Source organism: Pelophylax lessonae (genome assembly GCF_965119305.1).
Source record: "Pelophylax lessonae genome assembly, chromosome: 5".
In the NCBI taxonomy this organism is placed as follows: domain Eukaryota; kingdom Metazoa; phylum Chordata; class Amphibia; order Anura; family Ranidae; genus Pelophylax; species Pelophylax lessonae.
Window position 1 is genome coordinate 403,929,722 of NC_138772.1, and position 21,083 is coordinate 403,950,804.

General features: G+C 48.6%; 1 protein-coding gene across 1 annotated transcript in view; it reads left to right on the forward strand.

Moving 5' to 3' along the window:
* TAF4B (TATA-box binding protein associated factor 4b) overlaps nt 1-21,083 on the forward strand; it is a gene marked incomplete at its 5' end in the record, with an annotated part of 319,056 nt that overhangs the window by 44,432 nt on the left and 253,541 nt on the right. The window contains one exon of the mRNA XM_082258681.1: nt 16,649-16,771. Within this exon, the coding sequence (XP_082114807.1) occupies nt 16,649-16,771 (123 nt within the window). The remainder of the gene's footprint in view (nt 1-16,648; nt 16,772-21,083) is intronic.

Consider the following 21,083-nt stretch of genomic DNA (forward strand, 5'->3'; position numbering starts at 1 on the left):
CTCTATAGGCCGGAGCGCAGATTTTTTCCCTCAAATCTTCTACTGTCCCCGGAGCGTTTGCGGGATCTGCATCTTGCGGTGCAGGACCTGAGGGCTCAGGGAGTGGTGGTCCCGGTGCCTCATCGGAACAGGTTTCGGGGGTTCTATTCCAATCTGTTCACCGTGCCCGGGAAGGAGGGCAAGGTACGTCCGATTCTGGACTTAAAGGCGCTGAACCGCTTTGTGCGGGTGCGCAAGTTCCGCATGGAATCTCTGCGGTCGGTGGTGGCTGCCCTGGTTCCGGGGGAGTTCATGGCTTCCATCGACCTGAAGGCTGCGTATCTTCACATCCCGAATTTCGAGGGTCACCAGAGGTTCCTTCGATTCGCCATAGCGGAGGATCACTACCAATTTGTGGCGTTGCCCTTTGGTCTCGCCTCGGCTCCACGGGTGTTCACCAAGGTGCGGGCACCGGTTTTGGCTTTGTTGAGAGCCCAGGGCGTCTCTGTCCTAGGGTATCTGGACGATATTCTGGTTCGGTCTGCGACCAGCCAGGGTCTGGAGAAGGCTCTGTCCGTTACGATGCAGTCTCTGCAGGAGTTTGGTTGGACGATAACTTTTCCAAAGTCAGCACTGTGCCCATCGGTTCGTCTCCCTTACCTGGGAATGGTTCTGGACTCTGTCCAGGTGAAGGTCTTCCTACCGGACGACAAACTCAGGACTCTTCAGGAAGGAAGTCAGGTCCCTCAGGGACGCTCCGTCCTCGTCCACTCGGATGTGCATGAGATGTCTGGGATTGATGGTCTCGGCTTTCGAGGCGATTCCCTTCGCCCAGTTTCACACGCGGGGTCCCCAAGCGGAGATCCTGTCCAGGTGGGACGGGCGACCGCGATCTCTGGATCCGGATTTCGTTGGGCCATCGCACCAGAAGGGTTCTTCTGTGGTGGCTCCTGTCCCCGCCGGTGTCAGGGGGCAAGTCTTTTCGTCCTCTCTCATGGACTGTGGTCACCACGGATGCCAGCCTGTCGGGCTGGGGTGGTGTTCTGGGCGTTCTGTCCGCCCAGGGAACTTGGTCGGAGGGGGAATCCTCCCTTCCGGTCAGCATTCTGGAATTGCGTGCGATGATTCTCTGCCTTCAACGTTGGCCGGACAGGCTGCAGGGCTGTCCGGTTCGGGTGCAGACGGACATTGCCACGGCGGTGGCTTACGTCATTCGCCAAGGGGACACCAAGAGGGCTCGGGAAGTGGCCGACATTCTGTCTTGGGCCGAGACGCATGTCCCGGCGATATCGGCGGTTCACATTCCAGGGGTTGGAGAACTGGCGGGCGGATTATCTGATGCCGCCAGTCCCTGGACCAGGGGGAATGGCCCCTCCGTCCGGGTGTTCTCCAGATGTTGTGCGCGACGTGGGGTCTCCCGGAGGTGGACCTGTTCGCGTCTCGTCTGTACAGCAAGGTGTACAAGTTCGTGGCAAGGCCACGCGATCCTCGGGCAGACGCGTTGGTAGCTCCGTGGCATCAGTACCGACTGATGTATGCGTTTTCACCGTTTCAATTGCTGCCCAGGTTCCTTCGCAGGTTGGTCTCGGAACCAAAACACGGTGATTCTTGTGACACCGGACTGGCCTCGCCGGTCCTGGTACGCAGACCTCGTGCATTTGGCGGTCGACGCCCCGTGGCGTCTGCCTCTTCGGGAAGATCTCCGGTCTCAAGGGCTGATATTTCGTCCTGCCTTGCAGTCGCTGGCTTTGCCGGCCTGGCTGTTGAAACAGAGGCCCTGAGGGATAGGGGTCTCTCCCCTAAGCTCATTCACACTCTGATCGACGCAAGGAATTTTTTCCTCGGGGTAGGTCTTTTACCGTATTTCGGAGGCCTATTTTGCCTGGTGTGAGTTCAGGGGGTCTTCCCATCGCCCGTGGTCGGTGTCTGGGGTGTTGTCCTTCCTTCGAAAGGGTGTTGACAGCGTTTGGCGCTGGCTATGATCAAGGGTCAGGTGTCTGCGATGGCCGTTCTTTTTTCAACGTCCTATGGCATCTATCTCCTTGATTGGCACTTTTGTTCGGGGGCATCTGGTCCCTCCTAGGAGGGTGCCTCTGCCTCCTTGGGACTGGAATCTTGTTCTGTCCGTGTTACAACATGGTTCTTTTTTGAACGGATCGGGTAGATCTCGTTGTCTATGTTGTCCTAGAAGGTCACCTTTTTTGGTGGCGATCAATTCGGCTTGCAGAGTGTCGGAGCTGGCAGCCTGTCCTGCCATTGTCCGTATCTGGTCAATCACTTGGTTAAGGTGGTCTTGCGACCTAACCCTTCTTTTTTTCCGAAGAGGGTTTCGGAATTTCACCTCAATGAGGACATGGTCTTGCCTTCGCCTTGCGCGAAGTCTAAACATTCGGAGGAGGTGGTGTTGCACTCCTTGGATGCTGTTCATGGCGATTAGGGTTTACCTAAAATCGTCTGACTCTTTTCACAAGTCGGATTCTTTGTTTGTCCTTCCTGGGGTCCTCGGAAGGGCGTGGCGGCGTCGGCTTCTGCCGTCGCCAATTGGTTCAGACAGGCCGTTGAACAGGCCTATGCTTTGCGGGGAAAAGTTTCCCTTATGCCTGTGAGGGCGCACTCTACCAGATCTCTGAGTACGTCTTGGGCCTGTCGTCATGGGGCTTCTGTGGCCCAGGTGTGTAGGTCGGCGACTTGGTCGACCGTGCACACCTTCACTCTGTTTCACAGAGTGGATGTTCAAGCATCGGCAGATGCTTCCTTTTGGCCGCAAGGTTCTTAGTGCGGCGGTCCCTTAGGGTCCCTGGTTTTGGTCCTTTGGGCTGTTTGGGATTTCTTTGTATCCCTGGGTTATTTGCTTTTTTCCTGGGTTATTGCTCCTGTTGAGCACATTTTTTCTCGTGTTGCCCAGCTGGTTTCCTTCCTTTGGTAAGGTTACTTTCTTGATGTGGAGACTGCGTTGCCTTTAGGCGCAGCTGCGTTTCCCACCCCTCATGTTTGCACTGCTTTGGGACGTCCCCATTGTGACGAATATGAAGATGGCGGCGACTGTCGGAGGACGTAAGAGAAAACGGAATTTTTGTAAAATCTTACCTGTAAAATTCCTTTCTCTGAGTCCTCCGACAGTCGCCGCCCCCGCCCCTCTTTTGGGGTTTAGGTACTCTACTGCTATTCCACTGAAACTGAAGCAGGAAACAGGAAGCAGGAGGGTATAGACTGAGGGGACCACCCCCTGGGGTGGGGATATGTTAAAAGCTTTAATATTGACATATTCTGTTGCCTAGCTACTCCTACGGAGCAAAGTCTAATACCCATTGTGACGAATATGAAGATGGCGGCGACTGTCGGAGGACTCAGAGAAAGGAATTTTACAGGTAAGATTTTACAAAAATTCAGTTTTCTCTTTCGTTCATTGACGGACACAGCTCCTGATCTTCTTAACCATTGGGTTATACTGCTCCCTACAGGAGTAGGACACTAGGCAGAAAAAAAGTCTGGCTATGCCTATGGGCAGTCCCAGGGGATATAATCCCCTCTCTCTGCTATAGGTACTGACTTTTTCTGCTTAGTCGGGAATAAGGCCCTAGTTCCTCGCTGGGATCTCTGGTCCTGGAATTTTTTATTTATTTTTTTTTCCTGTCAGATCTACCATCAACTGCCGAACTGGGCGCCAGGCTGCATAATTTAAATCCAGTAGTCACCCCAGTCTGGCCAGTGAGCACACGCAGACCTCTGCTCTGAGTTAGGTTGGCTGCGACTTAGCCCCACCGGACGGGTCTGGCCTGCGACGTAATCATCTCGCGAGGTCGCATACGACCTGGCCTCGCCCTGAATCGCAGAGTTTTTCCTGGCTGACAGCCCCCCATTTAGATGGCGAGGGGTTCTGTCTGGAGCGGTGCAGTGTTCCTGTCAGGCCTCTACTTATGCTGGGGCTGCGTGGGTGGTCTGGTCCACCTCGTCGGGTGGGGCAGGGTGCTATACTGGGGATAGGGGCGGGGGGGGGGGGGGTGCGCCGCCAGCGACCAGATGATCAGCGGTGTGGGGGGGGGGTGTACCTGGTGGGGAGGGCTCCTGCCAGGACCCCCCATCTTTCCTGGGCCTGTCCTTGAGGCCTAGATATACCTCCTGGTGCCGCGCAGGGCCGCCATTTTCTTGTAGCCTGTGTGCTTAATGCACAGCGGCCATGTTTGTCTTGCATAGTGGCCATTTTGCCATGGTTTGCCATGGAAAATAGCGGTGGCCATGACAGTGGAGCCCTCTGGGCGGTGATTTTGGCGGTGGGAAAGCCCCCCCACATCCCCTGGTGCTGACTCCTGGATCCTTTCTTTTCCTGATCGCTGCTCGTGCATTGCAGATTCTTCTGGTGTCTGCAGTGCCTGGTTTCTGTAGGGTGGGGAATCTGTTTGGGTCCTTTCCCTCTGCTGAGGATCAATTGGTGCTTTGTGGCCGGCAACCGGGTGGTGCTTCCAGAGCGGTAGGGGTTGTTCCTTAGTGTTTTTACACCATTTTTGTGGGGATTTCTCTGGTAACTCATGGGAGTCTCCCCACCTGATTCCCTATCTGGGGCTGCGGGGCCCTCCAGGTCCCATTCATCAATCGATGCACTGACGGTGGTCCTGGAGTCCATTGTGTCCCGGGTGTAGGTGCCTTTTGGGCCCCCCCAATCTTCGTTTGGGCATCTGCCAGACTGGGATCCGTGCACTTGCGGCTGGGCCTCCACTAAAATTTAGGCCGCGGCCTGCTAGGCCATGCGGTCAGCTTTGCGCGCCCCTTGGAAGAGGTGGCACTGTGGGGGCGGTTCAATGACAACCTTGACACCATTGTGTGGGGCACCTGCCCCTTTTTAGCGCTGCGGGACCATCAGGATATCCTACCTCTGCGTCCGCGTTATGGTGGGCGGCCCCTTTTTAACCACTTGCGACCCGCCCACTGTACATGTACTATGGCACTCTGCCGCTCCTGGGCAAAGCGACCTAGCCCTACATCGCTCGCTCAGGAGACTGTAGGAGGCTACCTGGGGAGCCAGCGCGTGTGACCAGAGCCGCCGGCCACTCTCGATCTCCCGCAGCAGAGAGAGGACAGGCTGCTGATGTAAACACAGCCGTCTGTCATTCTCCCTGAAGTGATCAGACGCTATGTGATCCTGCTATATTGGATCGCATGTCTCTGATTACTTCACAAGCCACGCCCCCTGACAGAATCACGCCCCTAGGGACACATTTAACCCCTTGATTACCAGTACAGTTAACCTCCCTGGCGGTATGATTCTTTTGGATTTTAGGTGCTGAAAGCGGTACCATCATTTTGCATGTAATTCTTGTGAATGAGCAGCCCAAACCAACTGTATGTATGTGTGTGTATGTATATACAGTTGTGTTCAAAATTATTCAACCCCCACTGAAATTGATTTGTTTTGGCCAGTTTGACATTGATTTTGATCATTCAGTCATCCTGCTTACAATTAAATCAAAGAGGCACGTGTAGGTCAGACAAATATAACATAACATAACATTTATAATGAAATAACCACAAATGTCATTTCTGTGCTCACATCATTATCAGTTTTATTCAACCCCCAAGTGACATTCAATCTTAGTACTTAGTACAACATCCTTTTACAGTTATAACAGCTTTTAAACGTGAAGCATAGCTTGACACATGTGTCTTGCAGCGATCTATGGGTATCTTTGCCCATTCGTCATGGGCAAAAGCCTCCAGTTCAGTCACATTCTTAGGCTTGTGCACTGCAACTGCTTTCTTTAAGTCCCACCAGAGGTTCTCAATCGGATTTAAGTCTGGTGACTGTGATGGCCACTCCAAAATGTTCCAGCCTTTAATCTGCAACCATGCTCTAGTGGACTTGGAGGTATGCTTGGGATCATTGTCCTATTGAAAGGTCCAACGTCTCCCCAGCCTCAGGTTTGTGACGGACTGCATCACATTGTCATCCAATATCTCCTGGTACTGAAGAGAATTCATGGTACCTTGCACACGCTGAAGCTTCCCTGTACCTGCAGAAGCAAAACAGCCCCAAAGCATGATTGACCCCCCGCCATGCTTCACAGTAGGCAAGGTGTTCTTTTCTTCATAGGCCTTGTTCTTCCTCCTCCAAAGATAGCGTTGATCCATGGGCCCAAACAGTTCTAATTTTGTTTCATTGGTCCACAGAACACTATCCCAAAACTTCTGTGGTTTGTCCACATGACTTTTGGCATACTGCAGTTGACTCTTCTTATTCTTTGGAGACAGCAAGGGGGTGCGCCTGGGAGTTCTGGCATGGAGGCCTTCATAACGCAGTGTGCGCCGTATTGTCTGAGCAGAAACTTCAGTACCTACGTCTGACAAATCTTTTCTCAGTTCCTCAGCAGTCACACGGGGACTTTTCTCCAATCTACACTTCAGGTAGCGCACATCAGTCGAAGTCAGCATCTTCTTTCTGCCACGACCAGGTAGCGTTTCAACAGTGCCCTTTGCCTTGAATTTGCGAATGATGCTTCCTATGGTGTCTCTTGGTATGTTTATCATCTTTGCAATCTTCTTATAGCCATTGCCCTTCCTGTGAAGAGTAATCACCTCTTCTATTGTCTTCCTGGACCATTCTCTTGACTTCACCATGTTTGTAACCACACCAGTAAATGTCTAGAAGGAGCTGAGTATCACAGTCATTTTAAAGCTGCCTAATTGGTGCTTATTAGGCTTTATTGCTGCTCCCTGACATACACAGGTGTTCAATACCTGATTGAAAACACTTCAATGAACCTCTGTTCTTCAGAGTGGTAGTCTTTAAGGGGTTGAATAATTGTGTCAATGAAGAATTCACAAAAGAAACATTTACTACTGTATTACAAAACCAATTGATGTCATTTTAGTTGCATGTGGTTCTTTAAGAAGTCCTTGTAGTATTTCATTCTGAATACAATTACAAATGTACACTAAATTCCCTAAAACCCTTTACAGCATTGGGGGTTGAATAATTTTGAACACAACTGTATATAAAAAGTACAGTAAAACTGCAGGAAAGGGCACTTGGGGGCAAACTAATGTGATTTTTTTTTTTTTTTAATTGTATCAGTGTGTTTGGTGTGTTATTACATTTGAATTTGCCGCCGGTTCCACCCCCCTGCGAACGTCACGTTGCAGGAGATGGAAGCCGGGGCACGGAGAGGATCGGGAGGAAGAACCGCTGCTAGACACCGCCGGGCCCATCGCTGGATCCCGGTTACAAGGTAAGTAACCCTGCTTACAGGATCCAGCGATGCTTCTGGCGGTACCCCGAGTGTGGCTCGGGGTTACCGCTTTTGGCTCTGAAATTTAACCCCGAGCCACGCTCGGGAATACCGCTAAGAAGGTTAACCCCTTCCCTGCCAGTGTTATTTTTACAGTAACTGTGCATATTTTTAGCACTGATTACTGTAGTAATTTCACTGGTACCCCCAAAAGTGTCTACAATGTAATTTAGGGGTCTGATCTGTCCGCCGCAATGTCGCAGTCCCGCAAAAAAATCGCAGATCACCGCCATTACTAGTAAAAAACAAAAAAACTATAAATATGACATATCTGGACTGGACGGGTGAGTGTTTAGTCCAATACCCCCCCCCCCCGTGTCCCTGGGACCCTTGAGGGGGTTATGTAGTGGGCGCACTTTTCACGTGGGATAGGCAGAGAGTGAGCTCTGCGGGACCCCCATACGGCTGGTTTCCGGCTCCCCTTCCCCCTACCTTTGGTGGGCTTTGTGTGGATTGTGTGTGCGACTTTAACGTCAAGCATGAGTCGTTCAATATCCGAACGTTTTCCCCCGATTAATCAGCCATGCCCTCCCAGTCTTCTAACTCTGAGCCTGAACGGAATGCCACGGACAATGTCCCCCCCCCCCCCCCTGAGGGGTCCCTGTCTCCAGCTTTCTGAGAATGAGGAGGGTGAAATTCCCTCCCTGGTGGTGCATGAACGTGCCGTAATAAATACCCTCGTAAGCATCATTACAGAACCCCAATAACCTTGACGAGATGTTATCTCCAAGGTCAAGCAAGAGATCCGCCTTCGGTTCCCGAAGAGCACGGCAGCCTGGTCAGGTTTTTTCCCTGCCCCGGGGAGTTCCACGATATGGTTACCGGCCAGTGGGTCGTATGTAACATATGCTGGTGTGCATATGTCTGGTCCCCTAAGGTGGACCAGACAGTCCTTAGGCTAAATAATTACACAGTGATACCGGTGGAGGATTCCCTGGTACTCGAAGATCCAGCGGATAGAAGCATGGAAGCTTGGTCCCGCCATATTGACTCGTTGGCGGGCTCCCTGTTTATAACCTGTGTTTGTTTCAGTGATGGCATTTCAGGCTCTCATGACATGGCCATAAGCACTTCACAGCATTCTGGAAGCGGAATTGGTTTCTCCGGCTATCCTTGGTATGGTGGATTTGGATGCAATACCAGCATGTACCTGTGGCGGCCCTAGATAAGGGCCCTATCATTGCCCGGCTGTCAGCCGTTGGTATTGCGATTCGTCGCACCATTTCGGGTTTAAAAGCTGGTTTGTGGACCACGCTTAGTACCGTATGTTGGAGATCGTCTCTTGGAGACACTCTAGATGAAATGCTTAAGGGGTAAGAGTACTCTTCTACCCCAGGCCGCGAAGGATAGACCTCCCCGTAACAGGCGGGGACCTTCCTTCAAGGTACGATGGGGTCCTTTCGCGCCGTCGGGGAGCAGTATAAGGGGACCGTTAAAACCCCAGGTGGTCAGTCTAGCTCGTATGGCCTAACTGACAAGGTGCCTGACTTTGGAGCAGATTGTGCTGTTCAAAGCACTGTGATCAGGCAAGCCCAAGACCAGTTCACTTGGTTCGGCGACCCAATTCACCTCTTCATGAAGGGACATCTTCACCCGTAGCAGGGGTGCGGGGACGTCTGAGGGGTTCCAGGAACCTTGGTTGTCCAAGATTCAGGATGGGTGGGTTCATGAGCTGATTCGCTCGAGATACATGATCGAGTTTTTCAATCCTTCCCTGCAGACAGGTTCTTTCTATCAAACCTCAGGTCGTCTCCAGACTGCCTCGACTGTCTCCGGGGGGCGGTGCAGGACATGCTCGCCCAGGGAGTAATTTTACCAGTACCTGTGCAGGACAGGTTTCTGGGTTTTTACTCCAACCTATTCAATGTCCCTGGATAATAGGGGAAAGTGCGTCCTATTCTGGATCTGAAGTCACTAAACCGCTATGTGCGGGTGCAGAAGTTCCGCATGGAATCTATCAGATCCGTAGTGGCGTCACTGAGTCCAGGGGACTTCTAGCCTCCATCGACTTGCAGGATGCATATCTCCACATCCCTATTTTCGAGGGTCACAGAGATATCTCCGCTTCACAGTAGCGGGGGAGCATTTTCAGTTTGTGGTGTTGCCCTTTGGCCTCGCTTCAGCTCCCAGAGTCTTCACCAAAGTGTTGGCCCCTGTTTTAGCTTTAATGCATTTTAAGGGGATTGCCGTCCTTGGTTACCTTGACGACCTCCTGTTGAGGTCCAGCTCAGCTGCAAAACTGTTGCAGGATCTGTCGTTGACAATCCAGATGCTCCAGGAGTTTGGGTGGACTGTAAACTTCCAACAATCGACACTGACTCGGTCAGTGCGTATTCACTATCTGGGCATGGTCCTGGACTCTGCCCAGGCTCGAGTGTTTCTCCCGGAGGGCAAACTTCGGGACAAGGATCTCTCCTCCCTGCGGACCTGTATGCGGTCGCTGGGTCTGATGGTGTCGGCTTTCGAAGCCGTTCCATTTGCTCAAGTTCACAACTGATCTCTACAAGCGGAGATCCTGGCCAGATGGGACAGAACTCCTCAGTTCTTGGACCGGAGAATTTCTCTCAGTCATCGAATGAGACTAGATCTCTTGTGGTGGCTCCAATCTCCAACCTTGACTCAGGGCCGATTATTCCGGCCTCTGTTATGGACAGTGATAACCATGGATGCTAGCCTTTTGGGCTGGGGTGGAGTAATGGGCAAGTTGTCTGCCCGAGGTCGGTGGTCCATGGAGGAGACCTTACTTCCAAAAAAAGTGTTGGAACTTCAAGCGATAAAGCTTTGCTTATTCCGGTGGACATCCCAACTTCAGGGCTATCCAGTCCGAGTACGGACGGACAACGCCACTGCAGTGGCTTGCATCAATCACCGAGGGGGCATCAGAAGTGCCCAGGTAACCTCAGAGGTGATAGAAATTCAAAATTGGGCCAAAACGCATTTCCCGATCATATTCCGGGAGTGGAGAATTGGCAGGCGGACTATCTGAGCCGCCAGACCATGGACCAGGGGGAATGGTCCCTACATCCAGAGGTGTTTCAACTCCGGTGGGGGACTCAGGACGTGGACCTGTTTGCGTCCCGTCTGAACAACAAACTAAAAAGGTTTGTGTCCAGAACACGCGATTCTCTGGTGGACGCCACGGGCGTAAGATTATGGTAAGATTTTACAAAAATTCTATTTTTTTTTTTTGAGAATTTCATATAAAAAAAAGTGGAAAAAAAAAAAAAAAAATATATATATATATATATATATATATATATATATTATATATTATATATATTTTTTTTTTTTTTCAAAATTGTTGCTTTTCTTTTGTTTATAGAGCAAAAAATAAAAATCGCACAGGTGATCAAATACCACCAAAAGAAAGCTCTGTGGGAAGAAAAGGATGTCAATTTTGTTTGGGTACATCATCGCACGACCGCACAATTGTCCGTTAAAGTCACACAGTGCCGAATCGCAAAATGGGGCCTGGTCATTGAGCAGCCATATCCTCCGGGGCTAAAGTGGTTAAAGGGGCTATTTACTAGTATGCGGGCCTCTATGGAGGGGCTCAGAGGCCCCCCCCGCCCCCTTTTTGCCGGGTCCAGTAGGTGGTCCATTGGTGGGCCCTCGGTCGGCGTACCCTTTGCAGGTTCGCAGTCTTCGGCCCTTCCCTGATTCACATTTTTTCCTTGCGGTAACCTTATGAGGATTAACTGCTTAAAAGGTGGACAGTCCCACCGGTCGCGGACCCGTCGGTTTCCAGGTTGAATAAAGCTACCTTTTTATTCCGGTTGACGAGTCCCTGACCTTTAAAGATCCAGCTGGTAGGAGGGCGGAGGCTCTGGCCCGTCCATATGTTTGCAGTGGCTGGTTCGGCACTAAGGCCAGTGTTTACTATTGCCCTGGTGTCGCAAACTCTGACAGAGTGGGCTAAACTTTTATGCCGGGACCTGGAGTGGGAAACGGCTTTCCCCTGTCTTGCCGAGCTGGCAGATCAGTTGATCCAGGGACTACAGTTTATCTGTGATGCTTCTTTGGATGTGGCTCCTTGATTTCTAGGCTGTCTGTATCAGCAGTGGTCCTTCGGCGTATTATCTGGCTGAAATGCTGGTCTGCGGACCAGACTTTTAAGAAGGCCTTATCTGATAGCCCCCTTGTAGGGGATCACCTGTTCAGAGCTTCCTTGGATGAAATCTTTAAGGGTCTCACAGGGGGGGGGGGGGGGAGGGGAGAGTAGAGAGAGTACTCTTCTTCCGCCGGCTACCAAGGCAAGGATCCCGGTCGTAGATGTGGGCCATTCCCCTTGGCTCATGAGGTGTTGTTTTTTTTTTTTTTTTTTTGTCCCCCCCATGTCTCAAGACAGGAGATCTAAGGTCAGGGCCTCCACCAGAGGTTCCAAGAGGACCTGGTCTGGCAAGCCAAGAGTGGGCTCTTCCAGACCTGCGGATAAGGCTGCCTTTTGCATGAAGGGGCGCCCTCACCCATATCTGGGGTGGGGGGACATCTTCTCTGGTTTCCGGGTTCCATGAACCTCCCTGGTACAGGACGAGTGGGTCCACAATGTTTTTTGGTCAGACTACAAGATCGAGTTCGGTCTTATCCACCGCAAATGTTCTTCACTTCCAACCTGCACTTGTCCCCAGATCGCTTACTCTTGGGGGCAATGCAAGACTTGTTACTTTAAGGGGTGATTTGTTCCGGTCCCGACTTCTGAACTTTTTCAGGGGTTTTACTCAAACCTCTTTACAGTTCCCAGGAAGGGAATTCTTTGTGTCATCATAAAAGTGTTGGCTCCCGGTGCTGGCATTGATTGAATCAGCGGGGGATTTCGTTACTGGGGTACCTGGGCGATCTTTTTCTGCGAGCGGAGTCTCTGACTGCTTTGATGGACATCTGGAGATTACTCTGCAAACTCAGCTGGAGTTCGGTTGGATTCTGAACCTTCAGAAGTTTGCTTTTGGTTCTGTCCTCAAAAACTGAACTATCTGGGTCTGACTCTGGACTGGCCAGAGTGTTTCTTCCTCTGGAAGAACTCCAAACATTGCAGGAGACAATTTAGCTTCTGTTGTTCAGCATATGTTCATTCCTCCCAGGCTTGCATGCGAGTGCTGGCCTGATTGTGTCCACCTTCCAGGTGGTCTGTTTGCACAGTTCCACCCAAGATCTCTGCAAAAGAGATTCTGGTGAAATGGTACAAGGATCCACTGTCTACAGAGGTGGCTTCGTTCTCCGACGCTTCGACAGGGAAAATCTTTCTCCCCCTGTACTGGACTGTTGTAGCCACGGAAGCCAGCCTGCCTGGGTGAGGATGCGTCCTCAGCACAGATGTGCTCAGGGGGTCTGGACTCTGGCAGAGTCCAGACTGCTGATGTACTGGAATTCTGAGCGATCAGACTTGTCCGGCTCATTGAACAATTCGTCTTCAGGGGTGTCCGGTACAAATTAATTCAGACAAGGCCACGGCGGCTCAGTAAGTAGCTGGCATTCTAGGGTGGGCTGCCGATTTTAGTTTCAATCCTATGGAAACTCTTGCCACGACTTCTGTGCAGGATCGAGGCAGAAAGGATTCCGGTTATTCTAGTGGTTCCAGACTGGCCTTGCCTGTCTTGGTACCCCGATCTGGTAAGGCTGCTCGCCGCTGCTCCTTGGGGACTTCCCCCCCCCCCCCCCCCCCCTCAGGGAGGATCTGCTGTCCCAAAAAACAATCTTCCATCTTGATTTACAGTCGCTGGCTTTGATGGCTTGGCCGTTGGAACTCCAGGTGCTGAAGGATAGCGGTTTGTCTGAGTCGGTGATTCTTACGCTGTTGAAAGCTAGGAAATCTATTCTAGGAAGATCTACTGTTGTACGTGGAAGATGTACTTTGCATGGTGTGAGTCTGTGGGGTTCATCCTCGCCCCTTCTCGGTGGAACGGATCTTAACCTTCTTTCACTCGTTGGTTGAGCAGAAATTTGCAACGTTCCCATCGAGGGCCAGGTATTGGCTTTGGTGTTTTTTTTCCAACGACCTTTGGCCACATACTACCTTGTGAGTACCTTTCTTTAGGGTGTCCCATGTTTGGTTCCTTCAGAGCGGGCTCCGTTGCCACCCTGGGATCTTTATTTGGGGCTTTCAGCTCTATAGAAGCCTCACTCCTGAAAATATTCAGGAGCTTTTCCTGCTTTCGCAGGAAAGTTGACCTTTTTTTTTTTTTTTTTGTGGCTTTCACCTCTGCACGCAGGGTGTCGGAACTGGCTGCATTATCCTGTCATTTGCCTTATGGTGGTTCACAAGAATAAGGTGGTGCTTCGCCCCTGTTCGTAATTCCTTTCTAAGGTGGTCTCTGAGTTTCATTTGACTAATGGCATTGCCTTCATTGTGTCCCAGGCCTAAACATCCAAAGGAGATTGCCTTGCATCCCTTGGGTTTGGTCCGGGCAATTGGGGTGTACCTGGCAGCTACGGAGTCTTTTACGAAGTCAGACTCTGTTGTGCTCACGGACGGACCTCACTAGGGTTGTCCACTTCCTCCTGTGACCATTTCCAGATGGATCGTCTGACAGACAGTGGTTCAAGCCTCTTCCATCAAGGGTCAGGTTCCTCCTTTCCCTGTCAAGGCGGACTCTATTAGGGCGCCTAGTGCCTCCTGGGCTTTCCGTCATGATGCGTCGGTGATGTAGGTTTGCAAAGCAGCCAGCTGGTTGTCTGTACACAACTTTTTTACAAAGTTTTTTTATGAAGTGGATGTGTTGGCATCTGCGGATGTTTTTTTGGCCACAAGGTTTTTCAGGCTGCTGTTAGGAGGAAAAAGATATATAAAGTGCTCTATCCTGAATATGCATAAATATCAAATAAATTCAATGAAAAATAATGTATAAACAAATATTTATACTTTAAAGCAAAAATGTATCCAACATACCACACTGTCCACTTGTGTGTGTTGTTAATGGTTGTAAAAAAAACAAAAAACGTATGGGTTCCTAAAAACTGAATATAAAAACCAATAATGAGTTCATAAAGTGTATTCAAAATCAGTCCCATGTAAAGTTCCACTTAGTGACACATCTGAAATATTAATTAATAGAAAAAAAAAATCCAGGTGCTTTGATTGTGAATTAAGGTAGTGGCTGCTTACCAGCAAGCTGCGGGTAAGCAGCTGTGAATGAACCGACTTCTTAATACAGGAATGCGATCACCCTCCGTTTGTGTTCTCAAGCCGACATCCTCTCCACAGAAGCAGCTGATGCGAAGGTGAACTTCAGATTATGATCACAATCTTCTTTCACTCTCTGCTCACGCTGACATCTTCAATGCAGCAGCTGATGGGCTCCATAGGCAAGAACCGTTTATGGAAAGAAGGGGGACTCGTAGTGCATTATCCTCTAAATATTCAGGATATAGGTGCACTTGCATCATGTCCATTAAAAAGGAAGCAAACTAAGTGGATGATTAACAGACACTGCCGCCTGCATTGCGGATCGTGTAAAGTGACAGGTGCTGGCTACTCCGTCCGACGCGTTTCTCCCTCTGGCAGGCATCAACTGGGAATCTGTTTTTAAGAGCACCTAGTCCTCCTTTGAGGGTGTTTTTTTTTTTTTTTTTTTTGTTGTTTATGGTAGAGCTCTATGTTACCTGATTGGCTATGGTTAGCTTTGGGAATTTTTTTACAATGTTTTTCCCACCCCTTATGTTTAAGAAGATCAGTAGTCGAGTTAATTTTCTGCCTAGTGTTCTACTCCTGTAGTGGACAGTCTAACCCACTTGCACAAGAATCTAAGGAGCTGTGTCAGTCAATGAACTGAAGAGAAATTGTTTTTATGGTAAGTTAAAAATCCCATTTATTTACTTTTTTCCGTTCAACCAAGCAAAGCTGAACGAAAACAAAAACATGGAGGAGCCGCTCTACTATCTATCCGACATTAGTACAGCTTTCTCCCCTGCTGTTTCGTGTTCTGACGGGAGGACAGCCATTGGCTAAGAGAGCTGATAGGGAGCCGGACGCAGACATTTTTCGGTCATGCTCCTTTGACAGAAGCTGGCTTAATAGACATCTTCTGTCAGACCGACTGCAGTACACACAGACTGAATGTCGGCTGGTCTCTGTTGAACCGGCCGATGCTTCCTGAAAATCAGCCTGTGTGTACTAGGCTTTAAGCTTTAACTGAGCTTGATCTTGATCCAGTGCTGTGCATGAGAACAGTGGCTCTCTCCCGTCTCATAGACTCAGAGACAGAAACTCTGAGATGCATTGGCTACTTCTCCTTTTAATCACAGCCAGTGAGCAGGGGGTGGGGCCGAGCTATGGTGGGCACTCGGCAGGGGGAGGAGCAAGGAGCACTGGTGGGGAACTCAAGAACAGGAGGATTGGGGCTGCTCTGTGCAAAACCATTGCACAGAGCAGGCAAGTATGGCATGTTTTTAAAAAAAAAAAAAAAAAAAAAAAATATTTACTTTCCCTTTAACTCTTGCAGTGCAGGTGCATTCCCACTGAAAGGCAGGACTTATAGGTTTCCTGAAGTTGAGCTTTTATACAAAATTGGCAATATTCTTTTGAAGATTTATTAAATTTGAATGTTCTGGAAATAAAAAAGGAATAGATTGCATTGTAACCAGTATCTGTTTCCTAATGCATTTTACAGGAAATTCTGCACATTAGTCATTTACTAGTATTTGCCACCTTCTGTAGCATTATTCCTTGCTTTGTCATTCAAAGGAGAGTGAGCCTTCCTTGTAAGAGGCTTTCTGCAGCAGGGGTGATGTCATGGACAGTAAGAGGAGCTTTCTCGACACAATAGTGAGATCACATGGTTTCTGCACATAGAATTGAATCATTTTCTTGAAAAACAAAAAATGTAATTGTAAATCAATATCTCATGAGTATAGCTTTCGTTTATGAGATTCCAGGTGTATTTAAACCCTGTCTGAGCAATGATATCAATTTTGTCTTATAGCTGCACACCAGGAGGGTATGCAAGTTTGGTCCAATCCTGTATTCTCTAAGTATTAGTATTTTTTAAATGTAGCTTGTTTAGTAATCCTGAATTCATCTTTATTTAGGCTATCTGCAATCCCCTGTATGACAGGGCTTTTAGTCTTACACTGTGAATATGCTTACAGGAAAGGAGCACACTGGGTCGACCCCTTCAGTGTGATACTGCTACGTTCGATGAAAAGGCTTTGTTTGATTAAAATGCTTTGGCCTTTGGCCAAGCTGCCTAACTGCAGTAGAGGCCATTGCCTGGCTTTGCTGTCTGGCAGAGATGCCTAGATCACAAGACTGATTGGATAGAATTTCAAAATGTTTTGGTAGATTCACACATATAACCATGTTGTAAATTGTGTATTGGCTAAGTCTCCTTTATTTACTAGCGTGAAACTTTTGCAATTCTGAATTTTTAACCACTTTGCATTGTTGTTCACAACAGGAAGCAATGGATAATGTAAAGAAATGCAAGAATTTTCTTGCAACACTAATAAAACTTGCATCCAGTGGACCACAGTCACCGACCATGGGCCAGAATGTGAAAAATCTGGTGAAGAATTTACTTGTAAGGATTTCTTTTGTTTCTTTTAGATTGGTATATTAAGCAGAGCAAAGTAAGTAAAGAATCTCAGTAGCGTGTAGACTCTTAAGCATGTTTGGTCACAATTATGTTGGTATATCCAGCAAGTTGCACTATTATGTAGGTATTTCCAGTAGGTTGCAAGTTTTTTTTTTTTTTTTTTTTGTAGGTTATTTAAATTTTATTCATATAAATCCTTATTACGACATAATGAACACTACACCTTTTTGTGACTTTTGGTCTTCATGCCTTATTCTATAGATTACCCTGTAGTGGTATTCTATCCCTACTTATCTTGTTAAAGCTACACTTCAGTCAAAATTGAAACTAGTGCCTTCGGAGGCACAAAGGACATCGCATTTCTGCTAAGTACTTCTTCATTTTTTTTATAGTATTGCTGCATTTCACCTGTTTCTCCATGCTTTAGGATAACCAGATTACCAATAAAAACATACCTACTGCGGCCTCATAGCGGTCTCGGACATACAAAAAGTCAATACTGAGAAATTTCTCACAGCCACCAATCCAATATAAATCTACCTTGGAAGTCTGTGTGTGATTGCTAAAGCTGTAACCAAAAGAAAGGTATATGGGCATCCACAGGCGTAACACAGCAATGGAATTTCATTAATGGATGAGCATCAATCATGTTACTTTGACTGTGCTCTCCTCCTGGTTTTTTCCCCCTTCCATTAATTATTTTTGTGCTCCCATATTGCACATAATGTATGTAAAGCACACATCTTTATTTTATTAATTTGTGAAGCTTTTTTTAGTTACTGCCATACGGTTTCTTTTAGAAGGACCTCTTACACTTTGATACCTACCCTTCTAATGCCCTCCTACTGAGTATGTTGGATAATCTGTGAAATCTTTGCTGCGAAGAGTTAATAAAGGACTCGGTTTAGAGTAGTATTCAACCCAAAAGCAAAACATTATTTATATTTCAGTTTTACCAATTCTTGTATATGATGGCTGCATTCACTTTCTTTTTTAATATTTTTCCTTTTTTTTACCTGATGATCCGGCCAGTAAGTCTGTTTGTTTTTCAATAGAACAAGCTCTCCTAAAAATGTAGCAGTTAGTGTTGAGACAACCAATTTAACACTGAAAGCGGTGCTTACAATGATCAGCTTTTATTTATGTAAAATGTTTATCCCAAAAAAAAAAAAACAGTTGCTTAACTGCAATGTGAGCTGGAGTTCATCTTCAATTTCAAGGTGTACCTAAATCTGTTAGTCTAGCCTGCTAGCCTGTATTCGTATTAAAACTACTGAAGTGTTGATAGCATTAGTTGCTTGGTAATTGACTTTACCAGTTGCTGCTATTTTTTTACCATCTTTTTTGTGTTTTGCAGCTTTTTATGTGATCATTTACTGCAACTAAGCCCATCTACTCCACTGTTTCTATTTTTCCCTGCTTGTTTATAAACGGACAGTTCAAGCAGTTAAAGTGTCACTAAACCTAGGACCCTGCATTCACTAGATCTGGTCTCCCACAGTACACAACATGGAAATGCAATTTTTTTTTAGTAAATACAAACTGCTAAATGCCTTTCCTCATCAGCAGTATATAACAGTTTTGTGACTTCTACGGCTGAACACTGGTTAAAGCTTGTAGGAGGAGTTTTCATTATCTTCTGACTGTCTTTTGAGGCTGCATGACTCCTGACCATCTGGACAGTGCTGATTGACCCTGTGCTAATCACATGCACCCCCTCCCCCCAAAAAAAAAAAAAAAACTCATCTAGCAAAGGACCCCTCTAAAAGAAGGAAAAAATCAGAGAAGACAGGATCAAACAGCCTTTTTACACAATGCAGAGGATTTACCCCTTAGGTTCCACAGTGAGTATAACAAGCATTCTTTACTGCATATGCAGACTGATTTTCTCTTACGTCCTCTGACAGTCGCCGCCCACTCATACAGTCTGCACTTCTTGGTATTGGTCTTATCCACAGGAGTAGGCTAGGCATAATATTTTGTTAGAAAACATTCACAAAACCTTTGTATAGACACACCTACAGGGGGCTGTCCCTCTGGTCCAATACCCCCAGCTTGCAGCATTCCCAAATCAGTTTCTTTGCCTAGCATAGGAGTAGGCTGGCTTTTCCCTGGCTGGGGCTGCAGTCTCAGCCTTTTTACTACACGATCTCTGCAAGCGGAGATTCTGACCAGGTGGGACAGGCATCCTCACTCCTTGGAAAGGGGGATCTCTTTGAGCCCCCCAGTCAGATCGGATCTTCTGTGGTGGCTCCAGTCTCCGGCTCTGAAGGAAGGAAAATCCTTTTCACCGTTGCTATGGACTGTGGTAACAATGGACGCCAGCCTTTCGGGCTGGGGTGGCATTCTGGGCAATCTGTCTGCCCAGGGCACTTGGTTGGAGGGGAAGTCCTCCCTTCCGATAAATGTCTTGGAACTGCGAGCAATCAGGCTCTGTTTGCTCCGTTAGTTGGATCGTCTTCAGGGCCGCCCTGTGCGTGTGCAGACGGACAACGCAACTACGGTGGCTTACATCAATCACCAAGGGGGCACCAGGAGTGCCCGGGCGGCCAAGGAAGTGGCAGAGATTCTGTCTTGGGCCAAGACGCAGGTCCCGGCGATTTCGGCAGTTCACATTCCAGGAGTGGAGAACTGGCAGGCGGACTATCTGAATCGCCAGACCCTGGACCAGGGGGAATGGTCCCTACACCCGGAGGTGTTTCAGATGCTGTGTGCACAGTGGGGATCCCCGGATGTTGATCTGTTCGCATCCCGGCTAAACAACAAGGTGGGAAGGTTCGTGGCAAGAACACGCGACCCTCTGGCGGACGCCTCGGACGCATTGGTAGTGCCTTGGAATCGGTATCGGCTGATTTATGCCTTTCCCCCGATTCAGTTGTTGTCCAAATTCCTTCGCAGGTTGGTCTCGGAACCGAGGTTGGTAATTCTAGTAGCCCCAGACTGGCCGCGCCGGTCTTGGTATGCGGACATCATGCAACTGGTCGTCGAGCCTCCCTGGCGGCTCCCACTTCAAGACGATCTTCTGTCTCAGGGGCCGATCTTCCATCCTGCTTTAGTCGCTAGATTTTACAGCGTAGCTGTTGAAAGCCAGGTCTTGAGGCAGGGGTCTCTCATCGGCAGTCATTCCTACTTTACTCAAGGCTAGGAAGGCCTCATCCGGTAAGATTTATTATCGTACCTGGAAGGCTTATTTCGCCTGGTGTGAATCCCAGGGGTTCCATCCCCGCTCCTTTTCAGTGACGAGGGTGTTAGCTTTCCTGCAAACTGGTGTGGAGCAGCGTCTGGCGCTGACCACTATTAAGGGCCAGTTATCTGCGCTGCCCATTCTTTTTCAAAGCCCTCTGGCATCGAATTCCTTGATCCGCACTTTCATTCAAGGGGTGCGTCATCTGGCTCCCCCTAGGAGGGAACCCTTGCCTCCTTGGGACCTGGATTTGGTTTTGTCCATTTTGCAACGTCCTCCCTTTGAGAACATCTGGGAGATTTCTCTGCCGATGCTGTCACAGAAAGTTGCCTTTCATAGGGACAAAGTGGTCTTGCGACCTCATCAGTCCTTTTTTCCGAATGTGGTTTCGGATTTCCATCTCAACGAGGACATTGTCTTGCCTTCGCTGTGTGCGAAGCCTAAGCATCCTAAGGAGTTTGCCTTGCATTCCTTGGATGTGGTGAGGGCGATCAGGGTTTACCTGTCGTCTACTTAATCCTTAAAGTCAGATTCTCTTTTTGTCCTTCCTGGGGGACCTCGGAAGGGTACAGCTGCGTCTGCGGCAACCATTTCCAAATGGATCAGACAGACGATTGTACAGACCTATTCAATTAGGGATCAGGTTCCACCTTTCCCTGGCATGGCGCACTCTACCAGATCGGTTAATGCGTCTTGGGCCTTCCGCCATCAGGCGTCGGTGTCCCAGGTGTGCAAAGCGGCGACCTGGTCGTCCGTGCATACCTTTACTATATTTTGCAAACTTGAACTTTTGGCCGCAAAGTTCTAAAATGCGGCAGTGCCTTAGGGGAGACATGGCGGTTTTTAGCCTGTCTCCTCCTGTTGGGGTTTTTCCCCCTTGGTTATTTTGCTTTCCTGGGTTTGTCGCTCCTGTTGAGCTTTCCTGTTACCCAGTGTTTACCTTTCTGGTTCAGAAAAGGTTCTTTTCTCTGACCTGGGTGCTGCGTTGCCTTTTTGACGGTTACTTTTCCCACCCCTCTCATCTACACTGCTTTGGGACATCCCAGAAGTGCAGACTGTATGAGTGGGGGCGACTGTCAGAGGACGTAAGAGAAAATATAATTTTCTCCAATC